The following is a 19533-nucleotide window of genomic DNA, read 5'->3' on the forward strand; positions in this document are numbered from 1 at the left end:
ATTGGAAGCAAGAAACTCACTGTTTGGCTAGGTCAAAGCATACACGGAATGGATTTATTATATTTGATTCGTCGTTTTTAATTATATCATCAATTTGATACACTTGTCATATAATTAAATTAAATTTGACTGAACGACTAAACATATTTCATGATTAATATAGTATACAATGGAAGACCATTTCAGCTCTAAATTCTTATCCTTTGACAGGATCTTCCTAATTTGCACATATAAAACCAACCATTCCCACATCAAACTAACATGATCAGCAAACAATCCACAAGCCCAAGAGACACTCTTTAAACTTTACTAACGCAACCCCCCCGACCCCGAGATCATCAACAACTAAAATGGCTAGGAAAAGAAAGGCAGTGGAGGAGTTGAAGATCAGCCCCGGTGAACAGACGGCCGATGAGATGGTGAAGGCTGCAGCATTAGGGGGAATTACACGAGCCCGGAAGCGGTTCGTGGGGGTTCGGCAGCGGCCGTCAGGGCGGTGGGTGGCGGAGATAAAGGACACCATACAAAAGATAAGAGTGTGGTTGGGGACATTTGACACGGCGGAGGAGGCGGCCAGGGCCTATGATGAGGCGGCGTGTTTGCTTCGTGGGGCGAATACAAGAACCAATTTCTGGCCCTCTTCTTCCAGTACAGTTCTCCCTTCCAAAATCACAAACCTTCTCCTCAGCAGGCTCAAGGCAAGAAACGATAACACTAATTCCAGTTCTAACTCATCCTCATCATCAGTTTCTTCTTCAATTCCTTGTACTGATGAGAAGCAGAGAATGGACTACGCAGATCGTGAAGAGCCTGAATTATTAGAATCCAACTTCCCTGATTTTCTCCACGACCCTGATGAGGATTTTTCCCTGGAGAATAACAGCAGGCTGATTAATGACTTCAGTAGTTTCGATCCTGGCATGCCACAAACTGAGAGTGATATGTCAAATGATTTCCCTGGAATCGTGGAACTGGAGAATGAAGCTGAGGAAGAAAACTGTGCAAGCTCGGAAGTGGTGGACTTGCAGTTTGTTGATGACATCATCGGGTCTTCAATTGAATATTCACCTTTTGAAATTGCTGAGGAGATCTCAGGAGGAATGGAGGACGAACCCCTGACGCTGACTGAGGCCATGAAGAGGATGAACTACGAGAGGAAGTTTTCAGCTTCGCTCTATGCCTTTAACGGGATCAGTGAGTGCCTGAAACTGAAGCTGAAATCGCCTGTCGACAGGTCTGATCAGGTCTCCAGGCTTCGGAACGCGATAAATGAGAAAGTTGAGCAAAAAGAGAAGATGGAGAATGAGGATGACAATTGCCTTAATCTTGATGGAGAATTGTCCCTCTGGAGCTCCATCGATCTTCCGCCTATATGCTTTGTTAGTTAATTTGCCGACACACGGATGATTCCTGTCATGATGACAATGTAATAGGCTTGCAACCATTCTTTAATTGTATTGCACCGCCAATATAAGTTTGGAAATTTTGATCATTTATGAAAATTAGAGACTAAGTTGGTGGACTTAAATTGGAGTCCTCGAGCCCTCCTGTGTTTGCCTTGTTGGTTAGAGAATACGTGACTTCAGACATGGCTGGATAAGGTGCTTTTTTTGTCCAAAAATAATCTGAGGGATAGACCGTTTAAAAATGATAACATCAAGATAAATTTAAAGGGATAAAGTGATTCTGAAGGCAAATTTTAAAAACCAACTATAATATTTATCCAAATTTATTATATATATCCAAACTTCATGGAGTGTCAGCGTAATTCTCTGACAATATTAAACATATTTTCGCCTAGCAAGACATAACCTTAATACTGAATCAGAAATTAACATGGAAACATCAATAGTATGCAAAATCATCTTCTTTCATTGGTGGGAAGTATGATAAGGACCCTCACCATCAGCAGAATATTGTGCGAACTTGGATATATCTAAGAACAGAAGAACAAAATTCTGATAACCATCGAAGCATAGATGGAGAGGAGAAAGACTAGCAGCAAACTGCACAAGATGATCTTTGATTTAATTATTTTGCATCTGGCAAACTGCAGCTGACTTAGCTTAACTATCAGAATTTAAGGGTTGGAAAGATTCCTTTCGGATGCATAAAACTATGATAAGCAAAGTTAAAACAGTTTATAAAAGGAGAACTTGTCGTTGCAGGAAACCAAGTCCAACAAAAACATCGGCTTGGCACGACGTTCATCTCAAAGCCAGGGGACTTGGCGCTTAGCTGGTGACAATTATATATACAGCATCAACTTCTAATCCCCCACCTGGATCGATACGAGCTCTGACACAGAAACTTAGAGGACGCGAAGCTGAGCAAGGAAGGCGGCACAAAGATCAAGAAAAAGGAACTGTGGCCCCTGAACTCTCTGCAGATCAAGCAAATATTTGTCTTCGCGGGTTTTGTAAAGCTGAAATAAGATTAGACAAGTTGGGCCAATGACCATTAGAAGGGAGCCATTTAAGTAAAGAGTAAAATGGATTGCGGAAACTGTTACCTGCACTTCAAATTTGACAACATTCTGTGGCCTAATACTGCCATCATTCTCAATGATACCAGATTCATCACCGTAATAGTTACTGTCGAGCATCGAATTGTTGAGTGTTCCTTTACTGTGACCAGGACTGCCACGATTCCATCTGCATTTCATGTTGTAGTGTCCAATCTTTTTCCAGTACACATTCAATTCTTGCAGAGCTTTGAGAACTTCTGTCATTATCTCACGAGGATGGGCTCGAGACTAGTTCATCAATCAGATGAATAGAAATAAATATCATGATCAGTGAAGGCTTAGACTATTGCGACAGGGAATGGTATAGTGAACAACAAATACACCAAGTCAATCTTGAATTCTCAATAGGGTTAACAGATGAAAGTGAACATTCTTGTGCGAGTTTTTATGAGATATTTTTCAATCCAAGAATCACACTATAAACCTTACCCCTCTCTGATTGATAGCTCGTGTTCTTCCAAGACAAGCTCAATTTGCATATACTCATACTCTTGAGAGTTAATTGCAAAAGGCAAGGCAACAAACCTGGAGTCCAAGCGCCCATTTTCTGTCGACTGGAAACTGCCTTCCTCCAAATTGCTGATAATCAATGGCTCCAGGAAGCCGTTGCCCAACAGGAGATGCTACAGTCTCACTTGGATTCATGCGATTATACCCAAATTCCTACAGAAGCAGAGAATTACTCAAACATGCCACATTTGGAAAAAAATTTTCATATGAATATTAGTGGGCCAAGATGATAAAAGAAGTTTGGAAGATAGAAATCACAATGACATGATCTATGGAACCCATAATAGTGAAAGAATGGACAGATGACAGAATAGAAAAGCTAGCTTTTCCTTTATGAATATAAGAAAGAAAACCACAGCCTTAGTCATCAGCAAAAGTTAAAAAGCGCACCATGGTCTCCTGAAATTCAGATCCAAGGTAGCCACTGGAAACACGAAAGCGATTGTCTAGCAGCAAATAGTATGTGACAGTACCCTGAAATAAGCCAGAAAATAAGAAAACTTGAAGATCAGGATGTATATGATACAATCACAGCATTCACCTCATTTTGAACCCTGTTTCGAAGAGAATCTGAAAGTACATTCCTGTCAAATCCCATCTTAACCACTTCCTGGAGAATCTCTTCATCAATCTGCGCATATGAAATATATATTTAAATTAAACCACGACTTAGTTACTTGTAACAATTGGTTACCGTAAACACATGCCACCAGAGAATCAGATCAAAGAAATAAGCAGAAGTTTGCCAAATTAAGCACAGTCAACACTAGGTACACATGCACAGATGAAGAATGGAGATAAGAGATTCAGAATTTTGTACATTTTTTTATGTTCCTGGAATTGACTACATGCAGAGAAGACTTCTATTACTTTTAAGGATCTAGATATGGGATTCAAAGTCCAACATACCTTTTTAGCTTGCTGCGCTGTATCAGGTGGTGGCACTGCCAAATAGCGTGGCAGATGAGCTTGGAACCATGGGTGTGCACGAATCTCAGGAATAGTCATTCGCTTCATAGGATCAACTATAAGCATCCTCGGAATCAAATCTCTAGCACCGGCAGATAAATGGCTTGGAAGAGTATATATTCCACCCTATAGATAAATTAAACAAGAAAAGATGGTGTAGTTCAGTAGTATCTGATGTTATACTTTTGACTAAACATAAACATAAACATAAATTAATAATAACTATTTTCTATGATGCGTAGATGAGATTGAGAACATGGGCAAGAATCTATAAATCGCCTGAGAGTACCTTAATTTTCTTGAAAAGGTTAGGAATGTTTTCATCATCAAATGGAAGGGTGCCACAGAGAAGTGCATAGAGAATAACACCACAGCTCCACACATCCACTTCAGGACCGGCATATAGTTTACCAGATATAACCTATTCACGAGATGCATAACAAAGCCTTTCAAAATGCTGTACTGATTATGTTCAAAGATTCTGCAATACACATTTCTTCTAATGCTCTAAGTACCTCTGGCGCAGCATAGTTGGGGCTTCCACAGCTCGTCTTCAGGAAATGACCGTCACGCATGATATTACTCAAACCAAAATCAGCAATCTTCACATTGCACTTAGAATCCAAAAGCAAGTTCTCAGGCTTCAGATCTCTATGAACCACCATATTCCTATGGCAGTACTCCACTCCAGAGATTATCTGCAATCCCAGCAAATAGTCAAAGTTTAAAGACAAAAGCATTGACATACAGGCTTAAATAAAAGAAACACAGCGATTTCTAAACAAAGGGCATCTAACCTGCTGAAAGAAGATGCGGGCTTCCTCCTCATGTAGTCGGCCCTTCTCGACAATATAATCAAACAACTCACCAGACTTTACATATTCCATCACAACGTATATATCTGTATTCGTCTCCACGACTTCATATAGACGTATGATATGGGGATGCATAAATAATCTCAAAATTTTGATTTCTCTTCTAACTGCAAGAAGACACCAACTCTTAAAAGAGCTCAGCATGGTTTAATATAACTTCATTCAGCTAACTTCTGCACTACTCTAAATAGAAAAGATTGCAAAATAAACCACTCGAACATTAAAACGATGTACATACGTGGACACCTAAGTTCTGCTATGCTACTCAAAGAAGTCTTCCGCGGTATAATGTTTGTCTCACATGTACATTAAAAGAGATTGAAAACCCATTTTTTAGGCAAAAACTAGAACCTAATATTTGGAGCCTCACAAACTGAAATACTACTACTGGATTGGGGCATCGAAAGTCATCAGCTATTCTCCAAAAGAATTGAGCAAATCTCCACACAGAGTGAAACCAGAGTAGATGTATACCAAATATAATCTAATACGATAAGAAGGAATCATAAAATATTTTCAGTTTTAGATTGCTGCAAAATGTTTGTGGGGAAGAATTCACCTTGAAAAGCGTGAAGCAACTGAAGATCCAGAAGATATAACAAATCATTTCTCAACAATAGGCTTCAAATGGAATTAGACAAGTCAAAGAAACATAGTTTGCTTGTTAGCTTGCTCACCTTTTTCTTCCATATCCATATTCTTTATTTTCTTGCGGTTAAGGATCTTGACAGCAACCTTGTGCCCTGTCAATGCATGTTCAGCAATTTTAACTTTACCAAATGAGCCGATTCCAAGAGTTTTCCCTAGCTTATAGTTCCGCATGAATGAATCCACACTACTACCATCTTGGGTTGATCCGTCCATCTTCCTGGATCCATATCACAAATGGAGTTAAAGAATAAAGAAAAAATCAAACCCCTCAAACCTAAAATCAATATGTAACATCTTGATAGCAGCAAGTCATAGGTTCCAATTTTCATTTTCCAAACTCAGTCATATGATAACAAATGAAACCACAAGTAAGCAAAAACCAAAGCATCCATCCTCATTGCTGATGGATGAATTTAGCAATGCCCATATCAACAAGTGCCTTCCAGCTGATTGAAGAGAATGCAATACAACCAACCATTTTGGGGCTAAAACTATTCTGATTCAAATGCTAGCACAAACCATCACCAGGTTCAAATTTTTGAAAGCAGACAAATTTCCCATTCGACACACTAAGTGAATTTGGGGCTAGATTGCGCTTCATTTTTACAGCGAAATCTAAAATTCCTTCTTCCCCGAATAAACGTACTCCAGAAAATAGCAATCAAATGCAAATTAAACAATAATCATCTATTTTAACTTAGAAAACCAGCAACCCAAAGTCCAAATTCACAAACTAAAACCCACAAGCGAACCAATTCATCACAATATCCTAATATTTATCAAAAAGCACTTCACTCCATACCCGAAAGCTCAAACCTTTAACACTGGAACACGAGATTTTTTCCCAAAATCGCAAACTCACAACTCCATAAACTCGCATGAACCCACTACAGATCTGGACAATTCATGTAAAATATTAAATGAGAAAGCTAAACAATCACATAGAGGAGAGACTAATACGTACACTCTTCAATTCCTTCACTTGAAAAATCACGAGCAAGTAAGCTTACACAGAAACAAACGACGACGAAGAGCAGCAGACAGAATCCCAAATGGAGAAGACTGAAGCTGGGGGGGCAGAAAAAGAAATTAGGAAAAATAAATGTATGTGAAAGGAATGATACAGTGCGGACGAGGGGTACGGGGATTGATTGCCTCCTCCAATGGAGGTATGAGGAAATGATGACGCAGAAAGCGAACGCCGGTACTTGGGTCTCTTGTTATTTGTGTTGGAATTTTATTATATATTTTTCTTTCTCCCTTGGAGTTGTAACTATTATTATTTTATTTATATTGCAATAACTTATGCTAATGAATATAATGACAATTGAGATATTTGTCAATGGAAGTTAGTATTTTTTATTTCATTTTTTTAAAGAAAATTAGATGTGTTTGATCCCAAGTTTGACATACAATACTAACAATATTTTTGTTTTTTTTTTAATTAATAAGGCATGTTATAGTTAACTTGGGCTCCACTGCTATTAGGTTATAAATTAAAATTCAACAACATATAAGTTTTTATTATACTCTAATATCATTATATTTTGACTTTGATAATTGTTAAATATTTCATATCAAAGATTTAAACGTTAGTAGTTATATTTATCTTCAATTGAAATCGTAATCTACTTGAAATAGATTGCTAAAAGGAATATTTGATTTTTCTTTTCTCTTTTGCATTTTGTACAATAAATTGACTACAATTTGTTAGTTTACACCTTTGCTTAAGTGATGAAGGTTTAAGCCCAAATTTTCAGAGTTGAGATTCCAAAGCTCCTAAAATTTTATATTTTGACAAAATTATTTTTAAAAAAAAATTCAAATGATCGCATATGATAAGAATTTTAAAATCTATAGTATTGTATAAAACAGTTCAAAATTAGAGTTGTGAAATGTAAAATCCCATGAAAAATTTCAAACTATTAAAAGATAAAAAAATTGTTACTGGAGATTTGAATTTGTAGCTTTAAATCCATCAATATATAGATAGATAGATAGATGTATAAGTTTATGTTTTGGTTTCTCTTTACAAATTATAAACAAAGTGGTGTTTGCGCACATGCAAGTCTTCCTGCAAATGATTCTTTGCTTTCTTTGATTTTCCCTCCAAAAGAAAGGAATCACTTACAACTGATTAGAGAGTATTATCAGCATTTCTACGTGCCACTTAGTTTGGACAATGATGGAACCCCACCCAAGCAGCAATCTGCTAGAAATACACATAATAATGCCTTGAGAGAGGGATAGAAAAAGAGGTGGGCTCTTTAGATAATAGTATCAGAAGACTATCCTTTTCAAGAATAAATGCATAGGTTTCCTCCTTAATACTACTCCATAATTCTCATGTCATTAGCACTTAAAACTTCAGAAATGTCCAAGTACAAATTCTTCCTATGCTTTCGGTTCAAAACCCGTTTCTACAAACGCATATATTCTACAACCAACAACAGGATGCAGATTTTGACAGCAATAAGCCAATCCCTCCTGAATTTCTAACATCTCCATTGTCGGGTTGCTGCTATTAAAAGGTTCGACCAGGATCACGTGTATTTTGCAGCATATGGAACCGGATTTCTGCTGAACTCAATGGAAAAATATACAAAGCACTCGTTTCTAGATATACAAACGGAGCATAACGATAATTGTTCTTCAGAAAGAATCTTTAAGCCATAAGGAAACAAAAAGGAAATAGAATAAGGTTGAAACTAAACTGATTAAACACCAACGAGCAGTTGAAACAACCAGACCTCAATAGTCAGGAATTGAGGCAAAGCGGTATCCTTGGGCACCTCTCCAGGAGTAGTAAGCAATCCGAGTCTCGTAGAAGCCTGTGACCAGTTCATAAGAGTTAATATAAAATATGGCCGTTGCTCAAGCAAACTACAGAAATAAATATATTAGTATTGATATATAAATGAAGCATTGGCAGATGCTAATGTGTCAGATCAACGGCCTATAGCTAAAATGACAATACAACTAATCAAAATGAAGAGCTTCAATTCAATATAATGCAGCATATAGATTAATCAGTGCAACATAAAAGAGGCCCATGTACACACTATATAGTAACTTTAATGGTACTAAATAATAATGAGGACATATTGGGATACCTGGCACAAAGGTAAGTAGCCCCAGTCCTAAGAGGCCGTATGCTTGTGAGAGCTCCCCACCCATGTGACCAGTGAAGATGAAAGTTGCAAGCAAAAGAAGCAGGCATCCAAGGAGGAGCAAAAAAAGTGCAAGACATATCGACTTCCAAGGAATCTTGTCATAGGTTCTGGGTGTATAATCGAATCTAGGATCATGTCGGCTTTGGCTGCTGTCATTATAATAATCATCTTCATCAACAGCAAGACGACTATAGCGGATATTTCGTTTAGATGCCATATTGTTCAACTCACTCCGAGTTATGCAAATCTCACTCAAAAACCTCGTGCTGGAATACAAATAACAGCTTCAAAACAAAAATAGGAAAGAGATTAGTCTAGAAAAAGCAAAACTTATCGACTAACAAAATGAAACCTCCAATAAAGAAAAGTCTGTCTGATAACTATTTCATTAGCTAGGCATCTCTAATGATCCCATGAAATCAAGACCTCCCACCCTCACCTCTCTATTTCCCTAGCAAAAAGTTCAAAAGGGAAGACCTTCAAAAGTAACTTTCCTCCATTAACTTACGAAAATGTATTCACTTCTATTGAGACTTGATGCAGACCATCATCCTTAACTCCATGGTATAAACTTTGTATTTGTATTCAACCTTTGCTATTTTTAACCAATTTGGGTGATGGAAACTTTATTTTGCATTATAGACCTATAGTGAGTGAATTTTGAACTCTGCAAATGGATCAACAGGATGCAGTCTCACATTCAGAAAGCTTCAGAAACTGCAGTAAACTAATGCATTACACCAAGACGTTAGGTAAGCAACAAATTAGAGCCCTCAAGGCTTAGTCACCAGTTGTCCAGAAGCCATAGACAAAGAAACAAAGCTGATAGACGGACAAGCAGACTAGCTGGCAATGGATATAAAACTTTATAGCTTCAAGTACGATCTCAGAATTTTGATTATTGAGTCATCTGTCAAGAGTGAAAACTGTTCTAATATTTAGTAAAGTAGTTCTTGCGTCAAAGGGTTATAATTGGAGCCAATAGTGAAGAAATCACCAGAGATGTTTGATATGTCCGAATTATGAAAGCTTTCCATTCAACCAACAGAGAAGTTCCTACATACTTGTGCTATAGGTTGCATTATCTACCTTCAAATGACACTCAATATCAGATTCCAAGCCGTCATTCTAGAACCTGAAATCCCCCAATTTTCCTTACATGGTATCCTCATTTACACATCAGAACACAGAGTATTAGTATTAAACTTCACAAAACCTCGTGAATCCATGAAGATAATCCTTTCCTTCCCGGACGCATACCAATGTCCAAACAAATAAGAAGCAGAGCTATTATCATTTATCATCAGAAGTAATAGTATTTCCCAGCAAGCACGAACATCAAAATTTTGTAAGATCTCTCAAATCCACAACAATAATCCTTCCACTAAGAAGCTAAGAGCCTAAAACTATCCAAAAAAAAAAAAAAAAAAATTAAGGATTTCAGAAATTAACCATAAGATGCAACACTATTCACCACAGAAACGGAGAAGTCCCTGCCGGCAAGGGGAACTGGGCGACCAACGGCGAAAGGTCAACCCGTAGAAAAGTAGCGGCACACACCAAGAAAGGCGGCGTATCGAGATAAATTGGATCAATTCTCTGAACTATCAAGTATTGGAAAAGAGAGTAGATGTCAAAGTTAAACCAACGGTCAGCGGCGGCGACACCGTGTGGGGGCGGATGTGGACAGGTGAGGATCACGACTAGCTTGGATTACAGTGAATAGATTTTCGACATAATCAAAAGATGTAATTGGGCCTACCGTGGGCCTTTCTACTAAGTAAGCATCTCTGGATCAGGTTTAACTTGCTCTTCTGGGCCTGGGGATTGGGGCAATCAACCCATGGATAAGCCCTCATACACTTCACCCAATGTAAATAAATCAAGTCCAGTCCAACAAATTAACATACATGTTTCTTTCTAATTATTATTATTATTATTATCAAATTTTATTTTTTTTTATTTCAACTTGATTTAATTATTCGAACTTTTAGTTTCTTATGTACGCCAGTATTTTATTATATTTTATTTATTAATCGAATCAAATTCCAGTCGAGTCTAAAATCTTATTGAGTGAATGTTTAAATTTAATCTGTTAAATTCAATCGATTTTGGAACGAATTATGATTAATTGACTTTAATAGAATATTTAATAATTTAAATTCATTTTAATCCCAAATGTAGCATCAAAATATTAAATATCACAAAAATAATAAAAATATATAAGAGGAATAACTCCTCCCCCTCCCCCAACCCAAGGGAAAAAAAAATTATTTTTTTAGTAATTTTGGTAATATTAAAAAGGATAAATTATAATAGATCCTCCTGAGATTTGTTATAATCACAAATACTCAATTATTATTTAAAAAATTATAAATACTCTTAAGGAATTACGAATACCTTAACAAATACCACATTGTGACAGCTCATTTTAAGAAATTATATGAAATTCAGATACAAAATGAAATACTATAAAAAGGGGGGGGGGGAGGGCAAACTAAAACAAACATAGCATTTATATTCAAATAAATATTTATATGTTGGATGGCAGTACGCTTTCAAGATGGACTCAGCTCGATTCGAATAGTGTAAAAATAATAAAAATATAATTAAAAATATTAAATTATTCAAACTCGACTCATGTGTTTGATCCAATTAAAACGTGTTTCAATTAGATTTGAACATTAATCACATCAAATTTGAACATAATTTTTTAAACTCGATATTAATTTAAATAAATATAAATAAAAATATTTTCGACTCGACTTAAATTATTTAGTGCAGGAGATCCTGAAGAAGAATATAACAACGTGGGAATGTGTCTGATTTACAATGACGAGGAGTTTGTCTTTCATGAAATTGATGAGAAGTTGTAAAAAGGTGCAACGAATGTCAACTTTGAACAGTGAAGAGAATCGGCTTCGCGACAACAAGAACGAAACAAACATATTGTGAGTGTTTCTTCTTTCAGTCACTTCACTTTAACGGGAAAAAGTTTGAAATAAAAGAAATTTAATTAAAATGAAATAAAAGTGTAATTGAGATCATTTATACTTTTTAATTTAAATAAACGATCATTATCAATATTTCTTCAGATTATACATTTAGGGGATAACTACGTAACCCTCTCTTAAAATTTGATGTAATTACACGTAAATTTCATGTGGTTTAAAAAATTTTATCTGATACTCCTGACATATATTTATGTCTGACAAGCAGACTTCCCAATTGATCAAAATTCACAAAATTTGTTGTTATTACCAACAAAGTTGAACGAGAATTTTTATTTGTCGTCAATTGACTTATTACTGACCCATTATAGGTCAAATAAGTAAATGGGTAAGTCAATTGGGGGTAAGTATGGATTTGATTCAACCTTTTCGATTTGGTGAATTTTGACTAATGAGTAGATCTACTTGTTGGATATAAACAAAATAATATAAGTACTAAATATGATTTTTCAAATCATATGAAATTTATATGTAATTACAACAAATATTAAGAGAGGGCAGTGTAATTATTCCTTCGTTTAATTCGATAGTTTTGGTGTTTAGTCTAAAAAAATAAAACAATTACAAAATAGCACAACATTTTGTATAAAAAAAACTATCACAAACTATTTTAATACAAACACATTATCGTTCTATTTTGTATTTTTGCAAAAAATAAAAATACAAAAGGCTATAATTCAAACACATTTCATTTTATCACCTCTTTTCATAGAAAAGATAAACTATTACAGAACATGCTAATCCAAACATATTCTTATTTTTATAGCAAAATCATTACAAAACCAAAAAAAAAAAAATGAAAATTAAAAAATAAAAACAAAACCAAAGAACCCCTTAAGTTTTCCTTAATTTTCTTTAAATTTTTCGAATTATATCATTTTTAACTATTTTGGGCTGTTTTTGAGTATTGTTTTTTCGTTCTAAATTTTACTGAATTTTTTATTTCATTTATCATATATGCGATATGGGTATAAGATATTTTTTCAAATAAAGCATACGACTTTATTTTTATACATAGGAAATCGAAGATACAACGTAGTCTTAAATTGAAAATCTAATCCAATTTTTGAGACAGTGGAAAAATGAAAACAAACAAACCTTTGTCTTATTGAAATTTTTTGCCCAAATTTAAATTGGCCGAACAAATAGTAATTTATTTGTGGTGATGAAAAATGAAGGGAGAGAGGAAGCAAATGACCACAAGACAAGATTTTGTGCTGATGAAACAATTCGGGGACGTTAATGATGGTGGAAGGATGAGTGATAAAACGACGAGATCTGATAAATCATCAATCAAGAACCCAAAAATGTAGGATTTTATGTTGTATGAACACGAATAAAGAAGAAACTAATCATTGCCTGTCGTGACCACGAGAAAGAAGGGGCGACACACCAATTAAACAGGGGAAAGAACGTTGTTTTGTCCATCTTCCCTTTTTCTTCTCTTGTCTTGTGCGACTATAGATAGATACACAAGATTTATGAAAAAAGAGGTAAAGGAGAAAGAGAGACAAGAAGAACAAGGTTTGGAATTGCAAATCGGATCCCACACTGTCGGACCCACTTCTCCCTTTGTGCTAAAAAGCCTTTTTTCGAGGTCCCTTTACCTTGTACATGCACACACACACACACACGTACACGTATGTGTTGTGTGTATATGTGTATTTTTATGTTTGTGCAGTGTATTTGTTTTGATGATTGTGCTTTTTATTGAGATGGGGTTGGTGATGGTGTAATCTTTAATTGAGGGGTAGAATTTACAGCTTTTGTATTGGAGACATTGCTTTCATTTGAGGTGATTGATATACTGCATGATAATTTGTTTATTCTGATCCTTGTCTGATATGAAATGAGGATTTATCTTTACCTTTTGTCTTATTGGTATGTCTTTCTGCGTTTCCCATGATACATGTTCTTGATAATGACAATTAGTTTTGTTGTGTTTGAATGTAATGGTTTGAAAATCTTTGTATTTGTTCTTACACATTTTGTCTGAAATTTATCATGTATTGTTCATGTGAGGGGAGATCATCATCTTCTTTTCCATCATACCGTATATTTTCCATTTAATTTGATCTTTCGTAGACGTTGCGAGTTCATGTTCTCCCCGCTCTCCCTTTTCCCTTATCGGCACTTCCATAAAATACATATATTATAGAAAGGCGTACTGAAACGCAGTATACATCACGGCCCGAGCATACATTGTCTCAAGTTTGACTTTCTCCAGTTTGGTTTTATGTAATTACATGGAGCTGTTTAATTCATATCGTATGGTTCACCATTGATTTATCTTTTTGGGACTTTTGGAATTGCTTTCTGTTACTTTGATAGGAAGAATTTTTCAGTAATTGAATTTTATGTGCTTCATACCTTCTGTACTCTTGATGTCTTTGCCGTTCCGCAGGGGAAGTGGAGGAAGCAGTTTACGAATCATTGAGTTGAAAATTTGTGAAGGGATTCTTGCTTTTCTGTAAATTAAGAGAGGGGACCTCAGTAGTTGCAATTGCACGGCATCATTCTTGAAAATCATGCTAAGGTATGCTCATTTTGTTCCAGATGTTAAGATGGCCTACTTTTACCGGACCTCCTTTTGCAATGAGATAGAGTTCCGGTCGTGTTCTTTTATCATGTTATAATGCATGCCAAGATAGGAGTAAGCTGTGATCACTGTTTGATTAGCTATTAATTGCATTTCTTATTTTGCTGTGGATTTGGATTTTGAGGATTTGTAAATGTTTGCTCTCCTTTGTATTTGTTAAACTACTTACGTGTTTGAAATATTGTGTTTCAGAAGACATCAGTAAAGCCAGCACCGTATGCTATAGGGATATAGAGACTGAGTTATTACAATGGGTGCTTGTGTATCATCACCGGCTATGGCGATCAAACCTCCAAAAACCATTAAAGTGAGGAGGAAGCGCGGACACTCCAGAAAGCGACATTTGAATTCGGCCGTGGAGGGAAACAGAAGAAAGAGCGGCGATATAGGAGGTCAAGTGACGGATTTTGCCGTCAGTGAGTTTGTTCACACGACTACTACCTGCAGAAGATCTGCCGTTTCCAATTCCACTTACCATCTAACTCAGTTGCAATGGCACCATAGTCAAATCGAAGCTAATGGTAAATCTTCTCTTAAAAATTGGAATCTTCTGTCGGGTTAACTGACTGGAAAGAATCATACAACAAAAGCCAGCAAAAAGAAGTGACCCTATAAAAGTATTGACAATATTTTGTGCAGACGTCTCTATTAAATGCTTAACCAATCGAAAATAATGCAAGATATTTGTGTGCTTACAGGAATTTACCAGGAAGAATCGTGGTTTGACACCCTCAGCATATTAGATTCCGACTCTGATGATGACTTTGATGATAGTGTACATGAAGGTAAACAATCTCCAAACTTTGTTCATGCTTTATAATTTTCTAGCTTTTCTTTTCTGTAGCAGTTAACTTTTTGGTCCACATATGTGACAACCTTTGAACGGACCAGCACCTTAATTTTTATTTTCGCTGTCTTCTTCTGTAGATTACATCCCAGTCGCAAATGGGCAAGTGCTTCAGTATGAAACTTCATCATGCTTTATGGATAGCAAGTGTAGTTTCCAGGAATACCACGAAAAATATCTGAAAATAGATAATAGCAAAGCAGAGTTGTTATTGAGCAAAAGTGGAGTCAAGGATTGTAGTGGAATTACGTTAGTCGATACCCAAAGAAAAGCACTTCCAGGTTTAGTGAAGGCTGACGACACTATCGCCAAGACGGAAAGGAAATTAGACCAGACCTATTTAAGTTTTAACGGTGTGAAAGTTGATACAAATGATTGCGAAGAAAAAACTTCAGAGAACTTATTGAAAACCATCTTACCCCAGTTGGTTCCTTCTGTAAGTTTCAACGACAAGATCCACTCTACGACAAGTTCCGGTGCACAAAATCAAAGGAAGACATCAACTGTTGTCAGGCTCTCCATCACAAGGAAATCTATTGATGAACCAGACTTCAATGATTTTCGTGAGTGCCCTTTAATTAGTGTGTACAATTAAAAGGGAATCCCTATTGCATTTGATTGTAATCATCCCCAATTTTGATGTAACATTGATCAATCCAGGTTCGTCAACAAAGTACCTTTATCGTCCTAGAGCCGGCCTACTGATCCCATGTTCAGTTGATGGGAAGCCAACATGTGGAACATGGTCCGAGATTAGTGCCGCTACCTTTAAGCTCCGTGGAGACAACTATTTTAAGTATGCTCTTTTCTCTATGAATAGACCATAGAAAATTTCAAGCTATTTTGGTATATACATTCTGCTCTAGTTTGTCGACTACCTGACTATCAAGTATTGCAGAGACAAGAAGAAGAGTCCTGCCCCAGATTTCTCTCCTTACACTCCAATTGGCGTTGATTTATTTGCATGTCCAAGAAAGATTCACCACATTGCACAACATCTTGACCTACCTTCTGTAAAAGCATCAGGAAACGTGCCTCCGCTGCTAATTGTTAACATTCAGGTGATTGTTAGCTCTACTCACAAGTAAGAAGTGCACTAAATTCTAACATGTCTCCGTCTGATGCTGGCTCGTTCCCTTTGTTTGTCTCGGTGCAGCTGCCCACTTATACACCTGCTATGTTTCTTGGTGATGGTGATGGTGAGGGCCTGAGCCTTGTACTGTATTTTAAACTCTCTGAGAATTTTGAGAAAGATATATCTCCCCACTTCCGGGAAACTATTGAGGTAAATACACCTGTTTCCTAGTCGCAGCATTAACATGTCGATTCTCTTACATGCATGAGTGAACTTGTGTAATGCAAACACTCACTCTGATGAAGTAAGTTGAACTACTCACTCATGTCTCTACTCTTTTTGCTCAATGATTTTAGTTGTTGAATGACATACCATAAATCCATATCTTCAAAGGAGAAAAGATGAAATGTTATTCTTTTGAGTTTGTTTTCGTTTTTGTGCTGCAGAGATTTATTGAGGACAATATGGAAACTGTTAAAGGGTTCACCAAAGATTCAACCATTTCTTTCAGAGAAAGATTAAAAATTATGGTTGGGGTCGTTAATCCAGAGGACCTCGTCTCGACTGCTACTGAGAGAAAACTCCTCGTAGCATACAATGAAAAGCCAGTTCTTTCCCGCCCGCAGCACGAGTTTTATAAGGTGAGGCATAACTTTCCGCTCCCGCGATATATAGTGAAATCTTGCATCCTAAAACAAGTTTCTCTTTTTCCGTTTTGTGCTCGAGTATTCTGTCTGCAACAACCTTCCAATTTTGTGTTGTAAAACGATGGTTGTTAATTCTTATAAACGGCATTCTCCTATATACATACAGGGTCCCAATTACTTTGAGATCGATCTTGACATTCATCGTTTTAGCTACATAGCGAGAAAGGGACTTGAAGCATTCCGAGAACGCTTGGCCAATGGAATACTCGATCTTGGATTGACAATTCAGGTTCACAATCTTTCTCTTTAGGAACACTTTCATCGCTATTCAGATACAAAAAGATGTATAACGTAATTATTCAAACAGCAAGGGTGGTATTTGTAAACTAACCATAACTGAGGGAACGTAAAAGTAGTCGTCTCGCAATTGTATTACAACATATTGACATGGAAACTCTTGCACTTTGCTAACAAACAGGCACAGAAGCAAGAAGAGCTACCAGAAAGAGTTCTCGGCTGTGTGAGACTGAACAAGATTGATTTTGTGAACCATGGGCAAATACCCAGAATTGTCAGGCTGGATGACGATTGATGCTAATACAGACAGCACCGTCTGGTATTTCCTCCAGGAAGTTCCGCCCGACTTTGTCGTCCCCTGTGCCGTGCTGCTCTTCGAGGTCGAGGCAATCCCACAACCGTCTTGCATCGAGCAGACAACGCGAAATTTAAGTAAAACACTGTACCATAATGCATTGCCATTGGGCAAATGTTAACATGAAAATGCTTAGGCACCGGATGTAACATGTTGTTGTAGCAACTCATGGCGTGCTGTGTAATTTCTTTTTTCTTTTTTTTTTTCAATTTTATAAACTACTGATGTCAGTAGTATTGTGGTAGGACAACTTGTATCTTATTCTTGCTACTTCAAATATATTTAGTTTTCTTTTCTCTTTTATGAATTTTTACGAGTCTCCTCATTTATGAGAACTCTTGGACCATATGTTCAATATTTATATTAAAAGCACTTAAAATCTGTAATGTTTTTCACTGAAATGTTACGAGTTTGAATTTTACTGATATTATTTATGAAGTGCGCGGACCTCAAAATAATTAATATTTATAGAGAAAATATGTGTTGATAAAAATACCCTTAAATAAATAAATAGACACACATATATATATATATATATATATATATTCACATGTTCATTGTTCACTTCCTTCTAATCAATTCTTTTCACAATAGTTTTGATAAGTTTTTTTATGTATCTTATTTCTCTTATAATGTTTATTTCAATAGTAACTGAACTTAATTTTTTAGTGTGTAGGTGAGATTACAGTATATAAAATTAACTAAGTCTCAATAAAATTAGATAAAGTGTTGTGATTAAATCTCATTATAAATCGAATTTACTCTGATATAACTCTTAATCATTCAAAAATAAAATGGGAGAATTACGCTGTCCTTAATTGACGTTTGGTGTAATTACACTTAAATCACGTGTGGTTTGAAAAATTATATGTAGTCCCTGTAACGCTTGTTTTCGTCTAAAGAAAAGATTCATTTGTTAGTCGAAATTCATTGAGTTTGTTGATATTAGTAAAATAAAAAATATAAAAAAATCATATTTACTCTTGATTGGCTTATTACTGACTTATTGCAGGTCAAATGAATCATTTTTATCCAACTCTTATAATGGTGATGACATACCTCCTTACATACATTAGTGTGCGAAAGTTATAGCGGTAGTTTGGTGAGGACAAATTATTTGACCCGCAATAAGTCAATAATTAGTCAATTTAGAGTAAATATAGATTTTTATTCAATAAAATCTAATTTTTTGTTAATATCAATAAATTCTATCAATTTCGACTAATTGAGGGATTTATTTATTAGACGAAAATAAATATTAAAATACTAAATCTAATTTTTCTAATCACGAACAATTTATATGTAATTACATAAAATTTTAGAAGAGAGCAACTGTAGTTATGTTGGGGGGGGGGGGGGGGCGGGCTAAAAGTGCAATAAGAAGAAGTACCGGGCTAAAATTAGTCGATATTCGAAATTAATTTCACTCAAACTCCAACAAATCAAATTTAAGCTTATTTTTTGTTTGATTAAAATTTCAGACTCGTCTCAATCTTGATTCAAGTAGCAACAAAATAATAAAATATATCTGAAAACACCAAATTGGTCGAGTTCGACTTATATTTAATTTAATTAAAGTTCTTTCATTATATTGATTATTAATCAAATCAAACTTAAACATCAATTAACAAGCTCGATAGCGGTGCAAACAACGATGTATTCCACTCGATTCGATTAATTTACAATCCTACTGAAAATAGTCGGAGGGATTAATCTTGTGCAAAAACTAAAATTTAGGTATACAGTTACTTCGAAGAGGAACTAAAGTGATACTAAACGTAAATTTAAGGGATCAATTTTAATAATTATTATTTTTTAAAAATGAAACAAATAAGATTATTTAAAAGATCTTAAAAATTCATACATTTGTTTATAAAAGATGTTTGGATAAAATAAAAGGGTGTTTAAGTGAGTTTATAAGTTTTTAAAAATAGCTTATGTGATAATTTTAAATTTATAAAATATTGTAAGGTGTTAATATTTATATATATATATAT

General features: G+C 35.6%; 4 protein-coding genes across 12 annotated transcripts; 2 read left to right on the forward strand and 2 right to left on the reverse strand.

Annotated features, from left to right (window-relative positions):
* The first annotated feature begins 174 nt into the window (after positions 1 to 174).
* Positions 175 to 1528, forward strand: LOC105167730 (ethylene-responsive transcription factor ERN1-like). The gene has a single exon (XM_011087550.3). It carries the CDS (start codon positions 351 to 353, stop codon positions 1386 to 1388), a length of 1038 nt encoding a protein of 345 aa, XP_011085852.1. The 5' UTR covers positions 175 to 350; the 3' UTR covers positions 1389 to 1528.
* Positions 1529 to 1996: 468 nt separating this feature from the next.
* LOC105167619 (SNF1-related protein kinase catalytic subunit alpha KIN10) lies at positions 1997 to 6735 on the reverse strand. 3 transcript variants are annotated; one of them, XM_011087395.3, is made up of 12 exons: positions 6543 to 6735; positions 6335 to 6427; positions 5559 to 5749; positions 4804 to 4988; positions 4522 to 4704; positions 4296 to 4427; positions 3947 to 4132; positions 3579 to 3668; positions 3428 to 3511; positions 3053 to 3190; positions 2513 to 2755; positions 1997 to 2425 (listed from the first exon to the last, which is right to left on the reverse strand). In XM_011087395.3, the coding sequence occupies exons 3-12, from the start codon at positions 5743 to 5745 to the stop codon at positions 2312 to 2314; spliced, it is 1542 nt and encodes a 513-aa protein (XP_011085697.1). In that variant the 5' UTR covers positions 5746 to 5749; positions 6335 to 6427; positions 6543 to 6735; the 3' UTR covers positions 1997 to 2311. The 3 variants fall into 3 exon arrangements, with proteins under 3 accessions (XP_011085697.1, XP_011085695.1, XP_011085696.1); XM_011087393.3 differs by lacking the exon at positions 6335 to 6427 and having other exon boundaries at positions 6497 to 6734; XM_011087394.3 differs by lacking the exon at positions 6335 to 6427 and having other exon boundaries at positions 6543 to 6733.
* A 1044-nt stretch (positions 6736 to 7779) lies between these two features.
* Positions 7780 to 10421, reverse strand: LOC105167621 (transmembrane protein (DUF872)). 2 transcript variants are annotated; one of them, XM_011087397.3, is made up of 3 exons: positions 10180 to 10421; positions 8646 to 8989; positions 7780 to 8363 (listed from the first exon to the last, which is right to left on the reverse strand). In XM_011087397.3, exons 2-3 carry the CDS (start codon positions 8920 to 8922, stop codon positions 8284 to 8286), a joined length of 357 nt encoding a protein of 118 aa, XP_011085699.1. In that variant the 5' UTR covers positions 8923 to 8989; positions 10180 to 10421; the 3' UTR covers positions 7780 to 8283. The 2 variants fall into 2 exon arrangements, with proteins under 2 accessions (XP_011085699.1, XP_011085698.1); XM_011087396.2 differs by having other exon boundaries at positions 10158 to 10419.
* Positions 10422 to 12915: 2494 nt separating this feature from the next.
* LOC105167622 (uncharacterized) lies at positions 12916 to 17843 on the forward strand. 6 transcript variants are annotated; one of them, XM_011087402.3, is made up of 11 exons: positions 12916 to 13313; positions 14121 to 14252; positions 14511 to 14836; positions 15014 to 15100; positions 15243 to 15725; positions 15823 to 15958; positions 16061 to 16223; positions 16319 to 16447; positions 16684 to 16878; positions 17051 to 17173; positions 17363 to 17843. In XM_011087402.3, the coding sequence occupies exons 3-11, from the start codon at positions 14566 to 14568 to the stop codon at positions 17474 to 17476; spliced, it is 1701 nt and encodes a 566-aa protein (XP_011085704.1). In that variant the 5' UTR covers positions 12916 to 13313; positions 14121 to 14252; positions 14511 to 14565; the 3' UTR covers positions 17477 to 17843. The 6 variants fall into 6 exon arrangements, with proteins under 6 accessions (XP_011085704.1, XP_011085700.1, XP_088739257.1 ...); XM_011087398.3 differs by having other exon boundaries at positions 12918 to 13313; positions 14508 to 14836; XM_088883131.1 differs by having other exon boundaries at positions 13222 to 13240; positions 14508 to 14836.
* The last annotated feature ends 1690 nt before the right edge of the window (positions 17844 to 19533 follow it).

The sequence above is a fragment of the Sesamum indicum genome, linkage group LG8 (assembly GCF_026168435.1).
Source record: "Sesamum indicum cultivar Baizhima isolate 11 linkage group LG8, ASM2616843v1, whole genome shotgun sequence".
Classification (NCBI taxonomy): Eukaryota; Viridiplantae; Streptophyta; class Magnoliopsida; order Lamiales; family Pedaliaceae; genus Sesamum; species Sesamum indicum.